The following is an 18,861-nucleotide window of genomic DNA, read 5'->3' on the forward strand; positions in this document are numbered from 1 at the left end:
GTTCTGGAAAATGTAAAGTAATTTATGGATATGCATCAAGGTCTATGAATATGCAACAGGCTGATGTCATTAAAAGGTATTGAAGGGGTATCCCCGAAGGCTCAGTGCCACGATGCACCCTGCCCTGATAACCTTTGCTCTGTGGTCCTTGTCTCCTATTGTCCTTTTTTGATTTTTCACAGGAGAGTGAATATGTTTTTCACATTCCCAAGGCAAACAAAGCCAATTCCTGAGCCCAAAACACCAAGTGACCCCTCCTTTTTGAGTCCAATCAGGTCCATCCTCATTCCCACCAGATGAGTTCTTCTTTTCCTTGGCAAACCCTTCCCTACACATCTGCAGCACCAGGAAAATGGGTAAATGGGTCCCTCCAGGTCCCTGTGGCCATCACCCCCCAGCACCCTCTGGCTGCTTTTCCCAGCCCTGCTCTTCCTCCCTGGATTTTTCCCCCCGTAATTTTTTTTCCTGTTTTTCACACCAGCTCTGAGCTGGCAAGCCCTGGTTCCCAAAACCTTGGGGCAGGCAGAGCCCACATCCACGCCCAGCCCTGGATCCTGATCCTCCTCCTCACTCCAGAGCTTGCTCTGCTCCTCATTCAGGTTCTAACCTTTGCCAAAAAGAAGAAAAAAAAAAAAAAACCCAATGAAAAACCACCAAAGCCCTGATTTTTATGCAGGGAAGTGCAAAGCTTGAGCAGGCGAGGGTGACCCTCATGCCCTGCTGGCCTCTGGAGAAACAGTGGATTTTTCCTCTGGAAGATCCTGGGTCACACAAAGCAGCAGCAAAATTCCCCTGATCCTCGGGGTTTGGCTGTTTTCCTTCACCTCCCACCCCATCCTCACCCTGGGTGAGGGGCAGGACGGGTTCCCACAGGATAAACCCCACTGAGGCACCGGGGAAGTTCAGATTTGGTGTTTCCCTAATTAGGAGTGAGCAGGAAGCACCGGCCCTGCTCCGAAACCTCGAAAGGAGAAGGAACCCAATTAACTTCTCACTGCCCTTTCAGCTTAGGTCAGAACTGAGCTTGGGATGTGTTTGGAGAGCCACGAGGTCGGGTTTGGGGGGGTTCAGAGCTTGTCCCATCCCCCAGCCGGGTTTGGGGGGCCCAGCCCCGGAGCTGTGACCCCGGCTGAGGACGGGAACGCTGGGAAAACACACGAGCCATGGATGTGGAGTTAGGCTGCCTTCTTTTTTTTTTTTTTTTATCCTCTCCTCTAATTGCTGCTGCTATTTTAACAGAGCCAGGCATTTCCTTGACGATTCACAAGGCCTATAAATGTTTGATGTCCCTTTCCCTCCACGCTCAGGCAGCAACTTCTGCTGGGGTTTGGGGGAAGAAACGCCCGGACTGGAGCACCGGGATGGGACAGCGGCCGCAGGGGGAGGATCCAGCCCCGGATCCACATGGAAAGGCTCCATCACACCCCTCTGCTCCTGTCCTCTCCTCCCCCCAGTTCCTAGAAGGAGATCCCACTGCCCAGCCTCCGTGCAATATGGCTTTGTGCTGCAGGAACCTAAATATAGAGCCTAAACCCTCCGGGGGCTTTGCTGCGCTCCGAGGTATTTATAGCTGCAGGCAAACTCCGGCTGGAGCGCTGGGAGCAGCTGGAATCGCGAGGAGGGATCCGGCCCTGCCTGCAGCAGGGATTTTGGGGTCTTGGGGTGCCAGCCCCGCCCGGATCAGCCCCGATCCCGCTGGTCCCTGACCACCGCGGCAGGAATGTGTGGGAATCTCACCTGCACCGGCGGCACATTTGGGGTTTTAAGGCCGAACTCAGAGCAAAGAGGATGAGGCTGAGAAGTTCAGGGCCAGCCCAGCTGCTGCTCTGCGGCTCCTCGCAAAAATCCAGGCACCCGTTGCTCCAAAAACATTTTCTGGGAACAGGGAATTCACCTCCTGAAGCATCCAAAGTGGAGCAGGAGGGGTGAAATGGTCCCTTCCTGTCAGCCCTCAGCGTCCAGCCCGGCTCCTCTCCCATCCCTGCTCCTCACATCCTGCTCTGACCCAGCCCACCGGGAAACGCCGCTGGAGGGAGGGGATGGGGAGAGAGGGAGGGGGAGGCCCAGGGCAGCAGCCACCTCCCGATCCAGGGGTAGGTGCAGGGATGGGAACGGGCTGGGAGTCGGCTCTGCATCCCAATCCTGCCCCGGAATCCCTGGCAGCATCAGCAGCTGCCTGGCTGGGCCTTGGGAATGTTTTCATCCAGGAGTTCCAGCAGTGGGATCACAGGGTCAGCCTCAGCTGGAGCTGGCGAGAGCACTCAGGAATGTCAGAGTGGGATCAGAAGGAAAATCAGCAGGAAATGCCCACAGTCAGGTTCCTGGGACTCCCCTGCCTCTGGGATGGTCCCAGGCACACCCTCAGCCTCAGCCCAGGCCAGTGGGACCAGCAGCCAAAAAGCTCCTTGGAAAAAAAATCACCAAACCCTCACAGAAATGAAGGATTTTTACCAAATCCTGGTCAGAACCTGCACAGAAGAGCCCATGGGAATGCTCCTCCCAGATCCCTTCCCAGCACAATTCCCAGGTGCTCCAGGGCTGGAAGGAGCTCCCTGAGCAGGCAACCCCAAAAAGGCCCAGTTCAGCCCCAAACTCCTGTGGGGGCTGGGAGAGGACCTGGAGCTGCTGCTCCCTGCAGCCCCACCACTCCCAGGAGTTCCCAGGAATTCCCATCTCCTCTTGGATCAGGGGATCCCCATGGACACAGGGACACCCCTGTGAGGGACAATGTCCCTCCCTGGCCACCCTCGATGGATTCCCTCTCTCCTTCCTCCTCCTCCTCCTCCTGGCTGGTTGTTGAGGAGCTCTTGACATGGAAAATAAAGGGATGCAGGATGCTCCAAATCCAGGACCTGCTCCCAGCATTCCACCCACAGATCCCACCAGCCTCTTCCCACTGCACCCCTGGGTATCACCCTGGTGGCTTTAGGGACATCCATGGGACACTTGGGGACACCCTGCCAGGGCCTGGCCATGCAAAGGTGGAGGAGGATTAATTAATCCCAATTATTATAAATAATTCTAAATAAGTAATCCAAATTAAAGGCAGGAGGGCAAAGGGGGAGAACCAGCTGGGCCACCCCAATTCCAGCACTGGGAACACCCCAAAATCCAGGGGGTCCTGCCCAGCCCTGGGCCCCCAACACTGCAGGAAATGTCCCAGGGGCAGTCCTGGGACCCAAGGTTACAGGGGCATCCTGGGACCCAGAGCCAGAGGGGGATCCCAGGATCCCAAGCATCCAGGGGAGCCCATCCCAGCTCCCACCTGCACCAGTTCATTACTGGTAAATGAGGAGAATGGCTCCTTCAGGGAAAACAAACCTGAGGAATTCGGTGGATCTGGGATTTCAGACCCCGGGTGTCCCTGTGGGATAGGATTTCCATATCCCAGAGGAGCCTGGGGGCGTGAAGAGGCTCCTTGGCCACTAAACCCCACCCAGGATCCCATTTCATCCCAGTTCCCTGCCCTGGAGTCACTGGTGAGCCCCCAATATCCCCATCACACTCTCCCTAATTAACACCAGGGTAATTAACACCTGTCAGCACAGAGGCACTGACCTGCTGCCACTGGGGGCTAATTAGGGCTCATCAGAGCCCCCACACACAGCCCGGGCTGGGGGGCACCGAGCTGGGCAGGAAATTGGAATGGTGAAATCCTGGATTATTTCTGGAGGAGGAGGTGACAAAGGCAGCGGTGGCACCAAAGCCCAAAATCACCCCAAAAGGGAACCTGGCCCTCAGAGCTGCCTCCAGGGGGTAAAAGTCCCCCATCCCATCCCCAGGGCCCTGGCAGCTCCGGGATTTCCTGCTGGGCTGGATCCGGGGCTTTGGAGCAGTCCAGGCCGCCCAGGTGCTGCCCCAGCTCCAAACCCTGATCCCGGCTCCAGGATCTCCACATCTCCCTCACCTGGCACTGGAGCCCGGGGGAGAGGGAAAAGGAAAACCTGGATGATGCCATTCCCCACAAACCTCCAAAATGCAGGAAAAAAATTACATTATCCCGGTTTTTCCTGCTTGATGTTCATTGGGTGCATGGAGAAGTTCTGCAGGGATATAAAGGCTGTTCCCAGCACCTGGAAAAGTTGTGAGGAGCCCAGACTTGCTTCTAAAAAGCTGGGGATGGTGGATTAATATAAAGTTTGGGGAAGAAAAGCTCCCTGTGTGCTCCCAGACCTGCTGCCTCTGCAGGGAAGGCTGCTCAGGGAGGGACACAAACACAGCGATTTTCTGTTCCCTTCCAGCTAAACTTGCAGAAATGAGAAATAAATAAGATTTTTTTTTCTGTTTTAAATGACCACTTTGGCCCCAAACTCCCACTCCCTTGCCCCAAAACACAGCCCTGCATTGGATTTTTGACATTTGCTGCCTGAGTTTCCCTCCCAACCCCCCCAAACCCTCAGCCAGGCCCCCCCTTCTCTCAGCAGCTCCTGAACCAGCTCCATTCCCCTCCTCCTCCTCCTCCTCCAGAAAACATCATTTTTTTGGCAAACAAAGTGTTTTGCCAACAAGTTATGCTCCGTGCTGCCTGGGAGATGAGGCTTTTCCCAGTTTTCCCAGCTTTTCCCAGTTTTCCCTGGCTCCAGCCTCCTCCTCCCCACGGCAGGTCCCCCTTTGGGGTTGCAGCCAGCGGGGATTTGTGCCCAGGCTATCCCACACGGAGGTTTCCCCCCTTTCTTTCCTAAAATAATCCAAATTTCTCCCCCAGCTGGGGCAGAAGCAGCAGCCCTGAGGTTGCTGCTGTTATTTTTATCTCGAAAGAAAGAGTTTGAGTCGTGGCCAAGCTGTGCTGAGGGAGGAGGGAGAGGCTTTTGTGTGGCCACAGAGATGAAAACACAGCCGGCCTCGTGGGCAGGGCAGAGGGAACGTCCCAGCCCGTCCCAGTCCATCCCAGTCCAGCCTGGAGGGAGCTGGGAGCTGCTCTGGGATGCTGAGGTGGAAAAGGAGGTTTGGGTCCCCCCAAATCGGTGCTGTCCCCTCAGAAGAGCCACACTCAGGTTCAATGCTGGCTCAACCAGCCCAGAATTAACTTTTTTTGAGTCAATTTTAATAAAAACCCTTGAAAGAACCGGGTCTAAAAATGCTTTCACCTTCCCACAGCCACATCCCACTCCTTCCTGACCACAGAAGGCCCCAAAACAGAGTTTGGGGGGCAGGTGCTGCACCCCAGGAGCCTCCTCAGCCTGGATCCAGCCACATCCCTCCCTCCCAGCTGGAATTCCCATCCTGGAGCTGCTCCGGAGCTCACCGAGAGCTCTGCACGAGGAGCTGGGCTTAAATGTCAAATTAATTAATGGGGAGAGAGGGAGGAGTGGCCGCACAAAGCTCCCGGTTCCAGCTCCGCTCCCCCCGGAGCCGGGCCAGAGAGGGAGGGGAGGGACCGCTGGAGCCTGGAGGGAGCAGGGAACGGCACAAAACACGGGGCAAAACTGGGAATGGCTCAAAACATGGGTGGGAAACTGGGAACGACACAAAACACGTGTGGGAAACTGGGAATGAATGGCTCAAAAGACGGCTGGGAAACTGGGAATGGCACAAGACATGGGAGAAAACTGGGAATGGCACAAAACACGGGTGGGAAACTGGGAATGGCTCAAAACATGTGTGGGAAAGATGGGAATGGCTCAAAATATGGGTGGGAAACTGGGAATGGCTCAAAACATGGGTGGGAAAGATGGGAATGGCTCAAAACACGGGTGGGAAACTGGGAATGGCTCAAAACATGGGTGGGAAAGATGGGATTGGCACAAAACAAGGGGGAGAAGTTGGGAATGGTACAAAACAAGGGGGGAAAGCTGGGATTGGCACAAAACTCAGGTGGAAAAGATGGGAATGGTACAAAACACGGAAACCTGGGAATGGCTCAAAATAGGGGTGGAAAAGCTGGGAATGGCACAAACCATGGGTGGGAAAGTGGGAATTGGTACAAAACAAGAGGGAGAAGCCGGGAATGGCACAGAGCGCGGGGAAGGCTCCGCTCCTCCCTCCACAGCCGGGCGGTGGCTCCGGAGGCCGGCAGGGAGCAGCGGGGCCGAGGGGACACCGGGAAGGGCCACGGCCCCTTCCTGAGGGGAAACCCTTCTCCAGCAGCTCCCGAGCCTCGAGCTGGCTGGGGAGGATGAGGAGGGAAGGGAGGATGCAGGGAGCACATCCCCGCGCTCCCAGGAGAGCCCAGCCGCATTTGCAGGGGGTTTCTCCCTCCAAATCCCCGCTCCCCGTCTCCCGAGCACCGAGAGCGCCGGGGCTGAGGCTCCAGGAGCAGAACAGCAGCAAAACCCACCCAGAGCCGGGCGGGAGGCGAGGCTGGGACCGGCCCCAGCTCCGGGAGAGCCGGGAGGGACCGGGACACGGGGACAGAACCCACCCGAGCCGGGTTAAAGCCTCCGAGGGCTCGGGAAGGGAGGAGTGCCCGCTCCCCAGAGCCCCGCCGGGCCCGGCAGGGTTTGGTACCCGGCTCACGTTCCCGGGACCGGCATTCCCCAGCCCCCGCTGCCGTCTCCCGGGGCTGCCGCACATCTCCCGAGGGAAAGGAGCCCTGGGGACAGCCGGGGACTTCACTGCCACTGCTCCCTCCACAGGGGTAGGAGGTGACAGTGGCCAGAGGACCGTGCACCCCTTGTGGACCCATTCCTTTATTTATTGATTTTTTTCCCCTCAGTTTCTCCACGAAGGAGGAAGGAGCTGGGGTTGAGCACAGCTGGACTGGGAGAACTGGGCTGTCCCTACAAATGGGGCTGGGCCGGACCCTGGGTGACTCCAGCTCACACCAGGGAGCTCCAACTCACCCCGGGGGCCGGGCTGAGCCCTGCAAGCCCATGACAGCAAACCCCAGAGCACCCCCAAAGCTCAGCAGAGATCCTCCCCCATGGCCCCGAGGCCAGGCTGGAAACCAGGGAGCTGCTGAGCCCAAAGCACCTGAAAGCATCACAGGAATGAGGGTGTCCTGTGACCCCAGCCCTGGTGGGACCCGGAGCTGTGGGGAGCTGAACTGCCCCAGATCCCTGGGGACAGGAGGTGCTTCACCCCAAAACCCTGCAGGGCCTCTCTGGGGGCTGTGTCCCTCATTATCGCTCTGGACTGAGCCAAGGGAGGACCTGGAGGGTGGCAGGGAGCAAGGGAATCCCTTCCACAGTGAAACAACCCCGGAGTAAATCCAGAGCTCCCCCCAGTCTCCTGCACGGGGAGCCAGAACCTGGCTGGCCCCAGCAATGCTCCAGGAACCTGGGAAAGGTTAGGGCCAATCAACGCTCTCTGTAATTAAGGTGATGAGTTCATCCCTAAGCTGGGCTCCGACAGCAGCCAGGGCCACAACAAAGCAGCCTGACCCAACCTTGGGAGCCCCAGAGCTGGGGGGACACTCAGGGCTGGCTGCACACACCCCCTGCCTGGAGAGGAGCCTCTCCTGGGAATCTGGGGTGAACCACAGCGGCCGAGCCCGTCCCTGCCCCGGGAAGGGCTGATGCAGGAGCCTGGCTGTCCCTCACCCTCTCTCTGTGTGGTCCATATCCAGCTCCAAAGGGATGAGCCAGGACCAGGGAGGAGCCTTGGGAAATCACAGCCGAACCCAAACCTGTCCACGGCACCGTTGGGAAACCCCTCTGGCAGGGATGGAGCCCGCCAGGAGGAGCAGCCCCTGTCCCCCAGCTCTCCCACGCTGGCACGTAAAGGGTTACAGGAACTGATCCCAAGGGGATCCATCCCAGCTTCCCCAAAGCCGAGAGGGGTCACGGACTGCAGGAGATCAAAGGGAGGCATCGAGTCCCGGGGAGGTGTCGCAGCCACAGCCGTGCCCTGCCCCTGTCCCCTGCTCCCCTGGGACGGGCACAGGGACCCAGCCCCGAGCTCAGGGGTGCGGTGCCTGCGGGGCTGGATCGCTCATCCCGGCTCCTCCGAGCAGCCAGGACATCTCCCGGCGCTGCTCCAGGGAAAGGCTCCCTGGCAGGGGCCAGGGTCCGGCACTGGGGGAGCAGGGATCCCCAAATCCATCCCCACCCCACCGTCAGGGATGGGCCGGAGCTGTGCCAAGCCACTGCTTCCCTCCCGGTGGCCCAGGGGAGGAGCTGAGTCTGTCCAAGGAGAACGAAGGACTGAAGAGGGAGGAGAGGAGAGGAGAGGAGAGGAGAGGAGAGGAGAGGAGAGGAGAGGAGAGGAGAGGAGAGGAGAGGAGAGGAGAGGAGAGGAGAGGAGAGGAGAGGAGAGGAGAGGAGAGGAGAGGAGAGGAGAGGAGAGGAGAGGAGAGGAGAGGAGAGGAGAGGAGAGGAGAGGAGAGGAGAGGAGAGGAGAGGAGAGGAGAGGAGAGGAGAGGAGAGGAGAGGAGAGGAGAGGAGAGGAGAGGAGAGGCCTCGGTCCCATCCAGGTGGAGGCAGCAGCTCCTCCAGCCCTTGGGAGCATCCCACATCCCATCACCTCCAGCGCAGCACTGAGCAACCCCACAGCTGTCCCCAAAGGGCCAAATCCCCCCGGGAAACGTCAACAACAGCCTCATCCAGTAACCAGCAACTCCAACTCCCCAAAAGCGAAGGGAAAAAGCTCATTTGGGGGGGATGAGCACACCAGAGCTGCCCCCACACCCCCAGGGGTGCTGGGGACACCAGCACAGCCACACTCACCGCTCAGCACCGCGGCCACCGGGCACGAAGGGAGCTCCCGGCAGAGCAGAGCCTTCCCCGGATTCATGGCAGAGGGAACATGGGCTGGATGAAGTGCCCTTGGAGCCAGAGGCCAGGCAGGTTGGCCAGAGGCGTTGGAGGAGCGGCTCACGTCCCCTCAGAGACGCTGAAGTTGTGTCTCTGCTCCAGAGGGGCAGAGCTGCTGCTGGGAGAACGCCCCTGGTGCAGAAATGGGCGAGCCAGCCCGGGGCACCCCCAAACCAGAGCCCCGGGAGGAGGGGGATGAGCTCCGGGGGATTCAATGCAGCAGCCAGGCCCTGGGGCTTCTTCCCCTCTTCAAGGGAGGAGGAGGAGGAGGAGCAGCCTTCCTCCCCACCACCCTCTCCCGTTGCTCCCGAGCTGGGAGGGGAAAGCAGCCTCGTGCTCATTCCCAGAGAGCATCCCCCAAAAAGCAGAGCCCCAACTCCAACGCCGGGCTCGGGGCAGGGAGCAGGCGGGGCAGGGAGGTTCCCGTGGAGCCCAGGATCCCTTGGATCCATGGATCCCGGCGGGGAGCAGCAGCTTTGGAAGCGCCACGAGCACCCCCGGCCCCTTCTCCTCCGGCCTCACGGAGGGGGAAGAGCGGGCGCTGCCTGCGCAGCCCGGGCTGCGTCTGCCGCCCCCCGCCCCATCGGGGCTGGGGATGCTCCAGGGGAGGGGGAGGGATTGGGGGGGCAAGTTCCTGCTGCCCCCGGGCAGCAGCAGGGGGGTTCCTCCCTCTCCGCCCCTCAGGGTGGTTTTCAAGGCGTGTTTCCCTACGACCTTCAAACGGCAGCTGCCCGCAGCCCCCTCCCCACGGCCGCCACCCTGCCCGGCACCGCCCGGGGGGTCGCAGGGGAAGTGACAGCCCCGGGGGCAGCGCCTGCTGGGCTTGGGGGGGCTCTGCGGACCGAGGGGCTGCCACGGGGCAGGGTGCGGGGAGCGGAGCCCTTGGGGAGCTGGGACACCCCGCAAGCCGGGTGCCGCTCCCCGGGGGTGCCGCTCCCCCGCCCGCTGCCGCTGCCAGAGCCCGCACGGTGCCGGTCCCCGCGCGGTACCGCTGCCGGCCCCACGCCCCCCGCCCGCTGCCCATCCACGCACGGTACCGAGGCCGGTTCCGGACCGGCGCCGCTGCCCGCGGCCGGCCCGCGCACGGTGCCGGTGCCGCCGCACACACCCCCGTTCCCCGCGGTACCGATCCACGCACGGTGCCGGGGCCGGTCCCTCCCCCCTGCCCACGGCAGCTCATCCGCGGGGCCGCTGCCGGTCCCCGCTGCCCCCTCCCGGTGCCGGTCCCCGCTGACCCCCGCCCTGCTCCGGTCCCCGCCGCCCCCTCCCGGTGCCGAAGCCGATCCCTCCCCTCACCCCCCGCTCGGTGCCGTCCCCGCCGCCCCGCTGGCTGTGCCGGTGTCCCCCGGGCCGTGCCCCCCGCCGGTGCCCCCGCACTCACCAGCGCGGCGCGGGCGCTGAGCAGCAGCAGCAGCAGCAGCGGGAGGCTCCGCAGCCCCCGGGGCGCCGGCGGCGGCACCTCCCCGGGCATCTTCCTGCCGCAAGGACGCTGCCGGCGGCGGCGGGAGGCGGCGGCGGGGGCGGGGAAGGGCCTTTGTTGCCGCCGCCCGCGGGAGGCGGGCGGTGGGTGCGGGCGCTGGGTGCGGGGCCGCCGCCGCCGCCGCGCCGCCCTCCCGGCCCCGCCGCGCCCCCCCCGCGCCGCGCCGCCCCGCCCCGGCCCGGCCCCGCACGGGCACGGCCCGGGGGCTGCGGGGAGGGGACGGGGAGGAGCCTGGGGGGGGATTCAGGGGTCCTGGGGGGAGTTTGGGGGGGACTTGGGACAGATGGGGGGGAGGGAGGGGATCTGGGCGTATGGGAGGGGTCTGGGGCAGACTGGGGACCCTGAGGTACATGGGGGGACCCTGGGGGACAGATGGAGGGGGGGGTCTGGGAAAATTGGGAGGACCCTGGGGTGGATGGGGAGGAGCGTGGGGGACATGTGGGGGGCGTCTAGGGCAGGCTGGGGACCTGGGGGTAGATGGGGGGGAGGTGGGGTGGATGAGGGAGACCATGGGGACATTTGGGAGGGGTCTGGGGCAGACTGGGGGAATTGGGGTGGGGGGGTGATAAGTGGGGGCATAAGGGGGGATTGGGGTAGATTAGGTGGGGCGTGGGTTAAAGGGGGTGCCTGGTGGGAAGGGGGTACCCGAGGCAGACTGGGGGGCGACCAGGGACAGATGGGGAGGATCTGGGGCAGGTGGAAGGGGCTGGGGTGCACTGGAATGGCTGAAGGAGTGCACTGGGGCAAGCCCGGGCTGTGTGGGGAGATCTGGGGCAGATCAGGGAGATCCGGGAGGACATCAGAGGGTCTGGGGGCACCCAGGATTAGATGGGGGAACCCAGCGTGGTGTCCGGGACATCTGGGCGTACCTAGGGATGGATGGGAGGGGAAAACCTTTGGGCAGTCCGGGAATCACTGCCGGACGGACGGGGTGGCGGGTTTGGGGGGGCTGATCCGGCCTCAGTTTCCCCGTTCAAAACCCGGGATGGCAGTGGGATCAGAGGGGCCATGACGGTGACCTCCACACCTGCCAGGTGTCCCGGGAGCGGCTCCGGGGGTTTGGTCACCCCTGGGGGTGGTGTGGCTGCGGGTGAGCTGGGATGGGATGGGATGGGATGGGATGGGATGGGATGGGATGGGATGGGATGGGATGGGATGGGATGGGATGGAATGAGCCATTTCCACACATGTGGAATTCCTCCTTTCCTGTCAGGGGCCTAAAAATAGACTCGGACTCTCCTGAACCCCTCATTTACCTCCAAAATACAGCCCGGGAGGGGCTTGGGGAGGCAGGGGGGTTACTGGGACAAAGGAGGGAAAATCAGCCAAATCCGGCCAAAAATGGAGCTGAACCTTGGGGTGGGGGAGCAGGGACTGAGCTCCCCACAAATCCCCACCTGAGGATCCTCCCACTGCCCCGGGACTGGGAACTCAGGAACACCCAGGGGGAGTGGGAAACATCGGGGGGCTCTGGCTGCCCCCACCTGAGAGACTCCATTGGGTTTTAATTGTCCTGTAATTAGCAGAATCCAAATCAATTATTTTTAAGTGCATTTATAGAAGGAGTGAGAAGTGGGGGGGAGGGGGTCGCAAAACCCAGGGAAAGGTGGGGAGGGGTCCCCGGGACTGGGGGTGCAAAGGGGTCCCGGGGACAACCCAGGGACACCGGGGGGGATCCCAGAAGGGGGGATCCCCGGACAGTGGGGTGGCCCCGGAGCAGGGGGGTCCCAGAGAGGGGGTCCGGGGGCGTCCCTGGGGCCATGGGGGGTCCGGGAGAAAGGGGGGTCAGGGGATAGGAGGTGGCTTTGGGAGTCCCAGGGACACCGAGGGGGCTCAGGGACAATGGGAGATGTCCCAGGGACACCGGGGGTGTCACAAGGCAGGGGGGTCCGGGGAAACAGGGGGGTCCCATGCAGGGGAGGGATCGAGGAGCAGGGGGCCACCGGTGCTGGGGAGGTCCCAGGGACGGGGGTCCCGGTGCCGGGGTGTCCCCAGGCAGGGCTGTTGTCCCCACACGGGGTCCCGAGGCAAGAACTGTCCCCACACAGGGTCTCCAGGTAGGGCTGTTGTCCCCACACAGTGTCCCGAGGCAGGCGCTGTCCCCACACAGTGTCCCGAGGCAGGCGCTGTCCCCACACAGGGTCCCGAGGCAGGAGCTGTCCCCGGGCAGGGCTGTTGTCCCCACACAGGGTCCCCAGGAAGGGAGCTGTCCCCACACAGGGTCCCGAGGCAGGAGCTGTCCCCGGGCAGGGCTGTTGTCCCCACACAGGGTCCCCAGGAAGGGAGCTGTCCCCACACAGGGTCCCGAGGCAGGAGCTGTCCCCGGGCAGGGCTGTTGTCCCCACACAGGGTCCCCAGGCAGGCGCTGTCCCCGGGCAGGGCTGTTGCCCCCACACAGGGTCCCCAGGCAGGCGCTGTCCCCACACAGGGCTGTTGTCCCCACACAGGGTCCCCAGGAAGGGAGCTGTCCCCACACAGGGCTGTTGTCCCCACACAGGGTCCCGAGGCAAGCGCTGTCCCCACACAGGGTCCCCAGGAAGGGAGCTGTCCCCACACAGGGTCCCGAGGCAGGAGCTGTCCCCACACAGGGCTGTTGTCCCCACACAGGGTCCCCAGGCAGGCGCTGTCCCCACACAGGGTCCCGAGGCAGTAGCTGTCCCCGGGCAGGGCTGTTGTCCCCACACAGGGTCCCCAGGAAGGGAGCTGTCCCCGGGCAGGGCTGTTGTCCCCACACAGGGTCCCCAGGCAGGCGCTGTCCCCACACGGGGCTGTTGTCCCCACACAGGGTCCCCAGGAAGGGAGCTGTCCCCGGGCAGGGCTGTTGTCCCCACACAGGGTCCCCAGGCAGGCGCTGTCCCCACACGGGGCCCGTTGCTGGGCCTGCACCGCCCCGCCGTGGCCGCCGCCACCCCTGCAGGGCCCGGGCCAGGGCCGCGGGTCCCCGCGGGTCCCCACCGAGGCGCGGCACCCCAGGGGTGGCCCCTGAAGGGTGGCGGGGGTTTGTGGGACGCCTCAGGGGGAGCTGGGGGCGGGCGGAGGGCGCTGCCAGCGGGGCCTTGTCCCCCTGCGGCCGCGGTGACAGCGGCAGCTCCGGTCCCCTCGTGTCCCCTCGGCACTGGGCAGAGTGATGGGACAGGGTGGCACAGGGCACCCGGCCGAGGTGGCAGGTCGGGCTGAGGTGGCAGGTCCCTTCACACCCCTTCTCCAGCAGCCAGCACCAGCTGTGCTCAGGAGGAGCGAGGCCGGGCCCGTGTCCCTCCCGGGCCGTGTCCCCTCTGTCACCCCGCAGGGCCCGGGGCTCCGGGTGACAGCCGATCCCATTCCTCAGCACCTCGGGGTGCGAGCGGTGCCAGGGCTGAGCCCGGACCCGCAGGAGTCTGGGGGAGCAAACACAGAGCCTGGGCTCGCTCCCCTTCCCCTGCAGCCTGAGTGCAACGCTCAGTGCTGAATTCAACAGCACAAACTGGATTGATCTCCCTTGTTTAACCGTGTTTGTCCCCAAACCTGCGGCTGACTGAGCTCCACAGGCACCACCAGGTAAACGAGGCAGTGAAGAGCTCAGAGACACCCGAAGAGCTCTAATGCCCCTAAGTTCAAGTGCCCGTGCCCCTGGTGGCTTGGGGCCATGCTGGGGCAGGGTGGCCTCAAACGCTGGGCAGAAACGGAGTCAAACCCCAAATCTGCTGAATTTAACACCAACAGGGTGGGAAAAGGCCAGTCCCAGTATGGGGTCCCAGATCAGCACCAGTGTGGGAACAGATCAATCCCAGTACAGGGTCCCAGATCAAACCCAGAGTGGGAACAGATCAATCCCAGTACAGGATCCCAGATCAATCCCAGTACAGGGTCCCAGATCAAACCCAGTGTGGGAACAGATCAATCCCAGTACAGGATCCCAGATCAATCCCAGTACAGGGTCCCAGATCAATCCCAGTACAGGGTCCCAGATCAGTCCCAGTGTGGGAACAGATCAATCCCAGTACAGGGTCCCAGATCAATCCCAGTGTGGGAACAGATCAATCCCAGTACAGGATCCCAGATCAGTCCCAGTACAGGGCCCCAGATCAATCCCAGTGTGGGAACAGATCAATCCCAGAGTGGGAACAGATCAATCCCAGTACAGGGTCCCAGATCAATCCCAGTACAGGGTCCCAGATCAATCCCAGAGTGGGAACAGATCAATCCCAGTACAGGGTCCCAGATCAATCCCAGAGTGGGAACAGATCAATCCCAGTACAGGGTCCCAGATCAATCCCAGAGTGGGAACAGATCAATCCCAGTACAGGGTCCCAGATCAATCCCAGAGTGGGAACAGATCAATCCCAGTACAGGGTCTCAGATCAATCCCAGTACAGGGTCCCAGATCAGTCCCAATACAGGGTCCCAGATCAATCCCAGTACAGGGTCCCAGATCAAACCCAGAGTGGGGTGCCACGGGTGCTGGATCTGCTGAGGGGTGGGAATGGGACATGGGAAATCTGGGCTTCAAACCCACCCTTTGCATGTGCTAAGCCAAAATAAGTAATTTCCTGTAAAATGGGAATTTTCTTGCCCTCCATCACCTGGCCACACATGACCCTGCCTCCACAAGTTCCCAGATTCATCAGCGTTCCCCAAATGTCCCTCTGGAAAAGGGATTTTAAATGCAGCAAGTGCAGTTAGGGATAGATAGGGAAGGTCCTGGATGCTGCAAATGGGAGAAACTGGTGGGAAGGAGGGGCTGATTTTGGGGTTCTGTTCACACAGAGAAAGAAATAGGGAGTTGGAACTTCCTTAAATAGGGAATTTGGGGAATAGGGGAGACCAGGACAGCATGGGAACAGCAGGGGTGAGTGGGGGCAGAACCATCAGCTCCCTGGAGCAGCCTGGAGAAGCACCAGGGAATGAATTTCTGCCCAAAATCCCATCCATGGCTGCCCTCTGGCAGTGGCAGCCATTCCCTGGGTCCTGTCCCTCCATCCTTGTCCCCAGTCCCTCTGCAGCTCTCCTGGAGCCCTTCAGGCCCTGCCAGGGCTCTGAGCTCTCCCTGGAGCCTTCTCCTCTCCAGGGGAGCACCCCCAGCTCTCCCAGCCTGGCTCCAGAGGGGCTCCAGCCCTGCAGCAGCTCCGGGGGTTCCTCTGGACTGGCTCCAGCAGCTCCAAATCCTTGATTTTGGGGGCTCCAGGGCTGGGCCAGCTCTGCAGGTGGGGGTCTCAGGAGAATCCTCCATCCCCGTGTCCCGGGGAGCCTGTTCAGGATGGGGCCCCAGTCCTCCACTTTAGAATAATCTCTGGGTGTTTTCTCTCCCCCAGAAAACACCAGCTCAGCTCCCTCCTTCAGCACGTCAGACTCACAAAGTCATGAAAAATGCCCCTTTCCCTGCTCTCCATCCCAGCCCTCCCAGCTCCAGAGCTCCAGCCCTTCCCTGTGTCCTGCTCCCACAGTGAAGCTCCAAATTCCAATTCAACATTGGAATTGGAAAAAAAAAAAAACCAGAAAAACAGAACCTCAGCTCTTCCCTGTGTCCTGCCTCTGGATTGAGGCTCCAATTCCATGAAAAGCAGAGCTCCAGCCCTTCTCCATGTCCTGCTCCTGCCTCTAGAATGAAGCTACAAACTCCAACTAAACATTCCATGAACAGCACAGCCCAGCTCTTCCCTGTGTCCCGCTCCTGCCCTTGGGGTGGAGCTCCAAATTCCAATTTAACATTCCATGAACAGCACTCCTCCAAGCCTTCCCTGTGTCCTGCTCCCAACTTCAACGTAACATTCCATGAGAAGCACAGCCCCAGCTCTCCCCATGTGCTGCCCCTGGACTGAGGCTCCAATTCCATGAACAGCACAGCTCCAACCCTTCCCCGTGTCCTGCTCCCACCGGGAAGCTCCAAATTCCAATTTAACATTCCATGAACAGCACAGCTCCAACCCTTCCCCGTGTCCTGCTCCCACCGGGAAGCTCCAAATTCCAATTTAACATTCCATGAACAGCACAGCTCCAACCCTTCCCCGTGTCCTGCTCCCACCGGGAAGCTCCAAATTCCAATTTAACATTCCATGAACAGCACAGCTCCAACCCTTCCCTGTGTCCTGCTCCTGCCCTTGGAGTGAAGCTCCAATTCCATGAAGGCAGAGCTCCAGCTCTTCCCTGTGTCCTGCCCCTGGACTGAGGCTCCAAACTCCAACAAACGATTCCATGCAACCCCGAGCCAGATTCCAAAGTTCTGTATTTTTCAAAATAAAGATCACACGTTGTTTAGAGACAATCTACACAAGAGTTACAAAAAATAGTCGCCCAGGCAGAAGCATACACAGGTTTGTTAATTATACACATATGGTTACAAGTGTGCTTGCAAAAAAGTTCATTGGAAATATACACAAGGCTCTGTAAATGTACACCGTGTAGTGTTACAATTCTATATTCAAACGAGGAAAATTGACAGTATGTTACATTCACTTACAAGTAGACAAAATGCAAAATACAGTTCATCTTCTGTACAAAAAAGGGGGAGGTGATTCACACTTTACAAGGTGAAAAGGGGCTCTGATTGTAAGGAAAACTAGGAGGGGGCTGTACTTTTGCACTTTTTGTTTCTTACTGTCACAAAAGAAGCAAAACATTACTTTGTAAGATTCAAAAAAACACTATTTGGAACTGAATCAGGTCTGTAGAACATTTAGAAAGGATCTCTACCGTCCAACTAGGTGACAAATAAAACCAAGCAGTTTATTTTTCTTCCTTTTTTGTTTTTAAACATTAACTAGGCTGTATAAAGAGAACATTTCCTTCAAAAGAAAAAATTTACTTCTGGTTGAAATTACAATTTACAATATACAACACTATATGCTACGACCATAAAAGGTGTGAATATACACTGAAATGCACAGGTTTTGCTAAATTCTTTTTTTTTTCCTGTTTTCTTACCAAAAAACGGGTTTTATGTCGATTCAAACTTCTCCACATTTACATTACAGAGGTTTACAAATGTACAATTGTACAGTCAGAAGTATGTTCCACTACTAGGGTACATTATAGATACAGATCAGACATCAAAACAAGAAAATACTACAAATTTTTATATATGTAAAGTCTACACCAAGTATACACTATATATTTATAGAAGCAAGACCAAAGCCGAGTTGGATTTTTTGTTTTTCCTCATGCTAAATAATCAAATTGTGTCTCTCCAGGTGAACAGAGGAGTGGGCATTAAAAAATCCCAAAATCCTCCACTTCTAGATCATCTCTGGGTATTTTCTCAAAACGCCAGCTAAGCTTCCTCCTTCAGCATGTCAGTCAAAATAAAATAGAAATAAAGCCATTAAAAAGTCCCAAAACCAGAATTTTGGTGTCTTTGTTTAAAACTAACTTTAGCAAGTTGAATTTTTCTCTTTTTAGTATTACTACCAGTGGTGTCACTGAACTAAAATTCCAACTTCTTGCTGATTTTTGGGCTAAAAGGAGGAAAAAAAAACCCCAAAAAAAGGTATTTGCAAAAAAGGATGAATTAAAAACGGGGTTTTTTTCCTGTTTTGTTTGTTGTCTTCAAACCAACCACCCTGAAAGTCTCCACATTTGGAATATAGATACAACAGTGAACAAAAATGTGGCCTTCCATGTACATCTGAGACCTATGTACAAGAATTCTATACACCAGTAAAACAGCAGGGCAATTAGTTAATTAAAAAAAATAATTAGTACATGTTATGCATAATAAAATTAAAGAAATTTACAAAGGCTTCTCTTTTTTTTTTGTGTTTTTTTTTTTCTGCTTTTCTTTGTTTGTTTTTTTTTTGCGGGTTTTGTTGGTTTGTGTTTTTTTAGCAACCGTGGCGGGTGGTGTGGGTGGGTTCTGGGGTGGATTCCTGGGATCCTGGAGTGCCTCTGGAGCAGCCCCTGCTCAGATGATGCCGTTGGGGGGGCCGCAGATGGGCCCCAAATCCACCCCGTTTTTCATGTAGTATTTCTCCAGCTTGGCCAGGATGTGCTTGCCGTAGGTGTACTTGCGCAGCGTGGCGATGTGGGGCCGGATCTGGGGGAAAAGCAGCAAAAAAAGGGATTTAGGAACTTCAGTGGGGCTACACCCAGCCCCTGGGTCACACAAACTCCCGCAGACCCCAGAGGTGTTTGCTGGCACTGATGCCTCAGCTTTGAGCTTTTCCATTTTTTCAGATTCTGTGCTGCTTTAGCATGTGGGTCTGGGATTCATATTATGGGATGGTGAGCTCTGTGCACAGAGCAGGGAGACAAAACAATTCCTGCTCCAGCTGGGCACCAAGGACAAATGATCCAAATCTCAGCCCAAGAGCACAAACACCGTGGGCTGGAGAGAGACAAACAAGCAGGATGGGACTGCAGGGGCTGGGGCTGGAATGGGACAATGAACTGCAATGTGCACATGGAGCAGAGCTGAGCCCAGGGAGAGACCCCGGCAGCGCTCGTGCATTTTGGGACCATTTGGGTTCATCCTGGGTGCAGCCCTGGCTGGGCTCTTGTGCCGCCCAAGGTGGATCCATTACCCTTTTAATTTATCCTTTTAATAAATCCCTGCTTTATTCTCTAGCTCTGTCCAGCTCTGTCCTAGGGCAGCCTTCCCAAGGCATCAGCATCACACAACTCCTGGAATCCAGGCCGTGTTCTCCAATTCCCAGTGGGATTCTGCTCAAGGCAAGCACTGGGGCTGTGACTTAAATGGATTCCACTGCCTGGGAA

The 18,861-nt window shown here is 58.8% G+C and overlaps 2 protein-coding genes across 7 annotated transcripts in view; both read right to left on the reverse strand.

Annotated features, from left to right (window-relative positions):
• The window catches only part of SDC3 (syndecan 3), a 47,362-nt gene extending 37,035 nt beyond the window's left edge, over window positions 1-10,327 (reverse strand). The window contains exon 1 of the mRNA XM_064398162.1: window positions 10,075-10,327. Within this exon, the coding sequence (XP_064254232.1) occupies window positions 10,075-10,164 (90 nt within the window). The 5' untranslated portion in view covers window positions 10,165-10,327. The remainder of the gene's footprint in view (window positions 1-10,074) is intronic.
• A 6,031-nt stretch (window positions 10,328-16,358) lies between these two features.
• The window catches only part of PUM1 (pumilio RNA binding family member 1), an 82,072-nt gene continuing 79,569 nt past the window's right edge, over window positions 16,359-18,861 (reverse strand). For all 6 annotated transcript variants that reach the window (XM_064398697.1, XM_064398694.1, XM_064398696.1 and 3 more), the window contains exon 22: window positions 16,359-18,181. In XM_064398697.1, coding sequence (XP_064254767.1) covers window positions 18,050-18,181 — 132 coding nt within the window. In that variant the 3' untranslated portion in view covers window positions 16,359-18,049. The remainder of the gene's footprint in view (window positions 18,182-18,861) is intronic.

This window comes from Passer domesticus, chromosome 24 (assembly GCF_036417665.1).
Source record: "Passer domesticus isolate bPasDom1 chromosome 24, bPasDom1.hap1, whole genome shotgun sequence".
Classification (NCBI taxonomy): domain Eukaryota; kingdom Metazoa; phylum Chordata; class Aves; order Passeriformes; family Passeridae; genus Passer; species Passer domesticus.